This window comes from Alligator sinensis, unplaced genomic scaffold (genome assembly GCF_000455745.1).
Source record: "Alligator sinensis unplaced genomic scaffold, ASM45574v1 scaffold4_1, whole genome shotgun sequence".
NCBI classification, from domain to species: Eukaryota; Metazoa; Chordata; order Crocodylia; family Alligatoridae; genus Alligator; species Alligator sinensis.
The window spans coordinates 3,044,744-3,049,500 of NW_005841887.1; the positions used below are offsets into that span (position 1 = coordinate 3,044,744).

Sequence of the window (4,757 nt, forward strand, 5' to 3'; positions counted from 1 at the left end):
TCAGCAGCCTTGCAAAACAGACAGCTTATTAAATGTGGCTCATAAACATTATAATAGGCCCAGAGGACTTGTCCCAGTTCCAGTCATCAGTGGCACCAGTGCAGACATGTTATGTAGATAAACCATTGCATAATTTTAAACCTTCAGACTCTGCAGGCCCAAATTGAGGATAACATCTACTCACAGGTTGTGAGAATGAATAACTATACATTGTTCTCAAGATATTTATCTTTTCTGAGGAGAGCCCAGCCCTGATGGCAGCTCTCCCTGGGAATAGGTTTTGGGTCCATTAGCTATTATGTTCTCTGGGCACCGGGTGTGTTTTCCTGCATCAGAGCCCGTATCAAGGTGCTGTTTCATATGTGCTTAGCCTTGCTGCCAGGAGAGGTGCTGTTAGAAGTACAGCACCCTACTAAATATTATGTGCTGCTTTTTCTTCTTTTTTCAGTCCACCCTGGGATTTATTGCCTTGGTCATCAGCACCCTTCACACGCTCACCTACGGATGGACAAGGGCCTTTGATGAAAACCAATACAAATTCTATTTGCCTCCAACCTATACCCTGACACTACTGGTGCCATGTACTGTCATCCTTGCTAAAGTCTTCTTTCTCTTGCCCTGTGTTCGCCAAAGACTACTGCGTATCAGGAGGGGCTGGGAAAAGGGTAGGTATGTGAAATTCACCCTGCCCAGTGCAACTGGGGAGTTTTCAAGTGGGGAAACTTCCAGTAATGTGTAACAAGGCACTTCTTGTTGGGGAAGATAACAAAGCACTATGAAGATTTCTAGAGTTCAGCTGTATATGTTTGGTATAATTGTATTGTGGGTAACTATAGGCATCTTCGGTGACTTTAGAAAAATCAATTACCACGGAACTAGTTTATGCAGAAGTATTTAAAGTATATTGCTGATTTCCTAGTAAATTGTTGCCTTAAAAATCACCATGACACTGGAGCTAGCTGCTCTGAATATAGACAGAATACTAAGGAGGTCCAGAGGTTGCAGTGGTTAGTTGGGAGTATAGATGGTGGTGCACTGTACTGCTATTCTCTGTTGCAGCCCCATCTACACCCACAGGATTTAAATGCTTGTTTTAAGTGGGAGGGGGTAGAGACTTTCTTCCTGCTCTCACTCCACAAGGGCAAGGAAATCCTTCTCTAGATGACCCAAGGAAAGAAAGCCTGGATCTACTGAACTGAAAAGATGGCTCTGAGATGTGCGGTGGGGTTTTTTTGTTTTTTGTTTTTTTTTCTTCCCCCATCAACGGGGAGTGGACATGAAGGTGAATGAGGACAAGGTAAGTTTTGGCCTTAACTGTTTCAGATATGCAGCAGAAATGTCCAAGTACTTTGCGAGTTGTTGGAGGAGCTTCTGAAGCTGACCCAGGGACTCAGCAAATTGGAGAGCAAGTCTAACTAGCCGCTGCTTTCAAGGGCAAAAGGGCATTTCTGCTCCTGCAAATAGGGTCAGTGTAGGTGCATATTAATGTATATGGAAAAAATGATCTCTTTCCAAAGGCAGTAAAAGCATTAGGTTCTGAAAGTCAACAATGTGCCCAAAGTGCATTTATACCTTAAAGTAATCCATGGGGGCCGTTACTGTCACATGTTCTCAGTTTTTATGAAACCAAAGTTGTATGCATGACCTAGTAACAGAAAAAACATAGAGCTAATCTTCCAAAAGGACTCGCAGCCTTGCAATACTGATTCGGAGCATTGAGGAACTAGTGGCTAGCAGAGCAAAATGCAAGAAAGGAGGTCAAGTGGTTCGAAACTACTATCTCTATTGGATCCAAAACATTTCCAACAGTTTCTACAACAGCAGCTTTCACTACCAGCTTTCACTACCTCTTATCAAGGATGCAACTTGTTATTCCATCTCTGAGTCTCAATCATAGAAAGGGCAGAGATCAATGACACATGATGGGCCTCATTCTCCACAGCCCTGCACACTGAAAAATTCTTCAGGGACGGGTCCAAGAAGGGACTGAATAGATTGATTTTGATGGAGTTTGGGGGCCTAAATATGAGTTAGGCTTGCATTGCACAGGGCTCATGGCCACAGAGAACAATGGAGAACTAAATCTTATTGTTCTCTCTCTTCCCTCTGTTCGCCATCCATTTGAACACTTGGAGCCAGGTCCAATTCTGCCTATTAGACATCTAAATAGGCCTAGACACCCAAAAGTGATCCTGCATGAGCCCCTAAAAACTATTAACGCATCTACTTTGGTAACAGGCTGCTACCAAGCTGTAAGACTGTCACAGAAAGCAGCAAAGAGAAGGACGGACTCCCTTTTTGCATTAGTGGATTTTCAGGGTCTTGAGCAGAGTGGAATAGGATCCCACTTAGACACATCAATTCGCTTACACATTTAGTAGTTGCATAAGGATCTGGCTCCTGCCCTTTATCACAATGATCCTTCAGCCTGTGGGCAGTACAGATTCATGTTCCACCCTGAATGGCAATAAAATGTCATCTCAGGTGCTTTGCAGACTTGCAGGGAGAGACAGTTGAGAGCTAGAGACACAGGGAGATTGTCTTAGGAAACAGGTGATAGGAACTGGTTGCAATAGCTTGGTTTTCCTACAAAAGAACAGAATATATAGGTCAGTGCTGGATAGTGCCTAGAAGACGCATGTTAAATACCTCAATGGTGGGAGGATTTTAAAAAGCAGCAGTGCAGCCTTAAACTGTCAGCAACGGCAATGACTTTCCAACTCCGCAGACCAAGGATAACCCAGAATTTCAGTTGTTTCAAAAGGATAGCCCTGAAATCTCTAAATAACCCCTTTTTTCTTACTAAATAAAAGGAAATGAGGATAAGTGAGAGAAAATAAGGGTTTCACCATCAATAATTTGGTTGTAAGACAGGAGGTGTTGTGCATTCCTTCTGTGTCTTTCAGGGCAAATCGGATTATCCCGAACCTCTGTGCTCCAACTGTAATCTGCTAAAATTGCTCACAAAAGCAGATAGACTTGGCAGCAATATAAGCAATCACCCGGCAAACAATAGCTTCTGCAGGGATTTAAGTCAGTGCAGGTGGGGAGGGGACGGTAACTCCATTCACTTCAGTTTAACTGTTTGGAGGCAAATTTGCATCCAGCAGGATTGTTCATTCCAGCTTCCTGTTCAATTCTCTTATCAGGCAAAGTTAACATAAAGAGTGCCACTTTTCACATTTTCTGGCTAACAGAAGGTATCTTGATCCCAATGTCTTTTCTCACAATTAAGTTTCCTCTCTCTCCTCTTTAGCAGGTAAGCTGGCAGACATACCTCATTAGCCAAAAGAGGAGAGGAAGAGAAAGTTATTTGAGATGTAGGCTTTGTCTTCAATGCAAAAGAAGTATGGTGCTTGACACCAAGAGAACTAGAAGTAAAAACGCAAATGCTTCCTCGCTGAGGGCAAGGTTTGCATGGTGTGCACTTCTGGCTCACCCTGACACAGACCAGTGTTCCCATTGACATCACAGGCCCTGCTCACATGAGGAAGAGCAAGGGAGTTGGGTACATGCAAACACTTGAGGATCTGGGCATGTCTAAATGGCTTCCCCAGTGCCTTGCTCTCAAAAATCCTTTGCTCCCCCACTCTTGTCTGCACGTGGCAAACCTGGAAATGAAGCCATTAAGAGGGTGCCCTCTGCCCATTATTCAAGCACTCCAGAGACAGATTTCTAGAGCGTGCTGATGGGCAGGGGAGAGCGGCACCCTTACTGCAGACTCACTGCCTCGTTTCTGGGGTTGCTGGGGGAAGAGCAGGAGTGGGGAGGCAAGATTTTCATGAGTGGATACCCTACGGCTTGGCAGGCAGCTGTCTGAGTAGCACACCCACAGCTCTTCAAGATGGAAACCAATCCATGTCTTTCCGTACAGACCATGAAGTCCTTACAAGTGCAACTTTTAAAATGGCACTCTCCTTTGGTGTCTATATACAAATTCCTTGACATGCAACCATTTCAATAAGTTATTCTGACTTTGCAGAAACAGAAAAGTGGTGAGATTAATTTGTAAATGATATTTGCTTCTTTTTTTTTTTTTTTTAATTTTTACTTTTTCCCCACTGCATTATTTGATGGGGATAGGAGGTATGAGTGAAGTTAGCTTAAAGATGTCCTTGTTACATTTTTTGTACTCAAAAATACTATGTGTGTGTATATATGTGTGTATATATCTATTTTGCTGCAAAATTTATAGCTGAAATGTATACTCTTTGTATTTTTATTTTCTGTACTGCCTACTTTGTGCCTCTAGAATATATATAAACATACTGAAAAGCTATAAAAAACAGGGCCAGTTTAATCTGTCATCATTGGCCTCTTATTCTTATAAATATAGATGTATAAAGATACTATAATGATCATAAAATGATATCATACTTATTTGTGCCTACTGTCTTTCTATAAACAATACATTAATCTTAGGCATCTTTCTATTAAATAAAACCCTCACAAGTGATGTGATTATAATTTAAATATGCAAGAACAGAAAACTCACTACAGCAGTGTTTCTCAACCTTATTGGGCTCAGGGCACCCTTCATTGGACTACAGCACCTCCCCACCCCATAGGTTTTGTGAACTGAGTGGCACCCAATTTGAAAACCTAATTTATATATTACAGCGCTTACCTCTTTGCCAAAAGGCTGAGCAGGGGAGTGGGGGTTCCTCTGGCAGGTACAAGCCTGAGCCTGGGCTTAATCTGCCTCTCTCCTCACCCCTCATGGCACCCTTCAAAGGATCTGGTGGCACCATGCTTAA

The 4,757-nt window shown here is 42.7% G+C and overlaps 1 protein-coding gene across 5 annotated transcripts in view; it reads left to right on the top strand.

Moving 5' to 3' along the window:
• Positions 1–4,392, top strand: part of STEAP3 (STEAP3 metalloreductase) — a 31,016-nt gene extending 26,624 nt beyond the window's left edge. For all 5 annotated transcript variants that reach the window (XM_025196940.1, XM_025196942.1, XM_025196941.1 and 2 more), the window contains one exon: positions 449–4,392. In XM_025196940.1, the coding sequence (XP_025052725.1) occupies positions 449–739 (291 nt within the window). In that variant the 3' untranslated portion in view covers positions 740–4,392. The remainder of the gene's footprint in view (positions 1–448) is intronic.
• Positions 4,393–4,757: the final 365 nt, after the last annotated feature.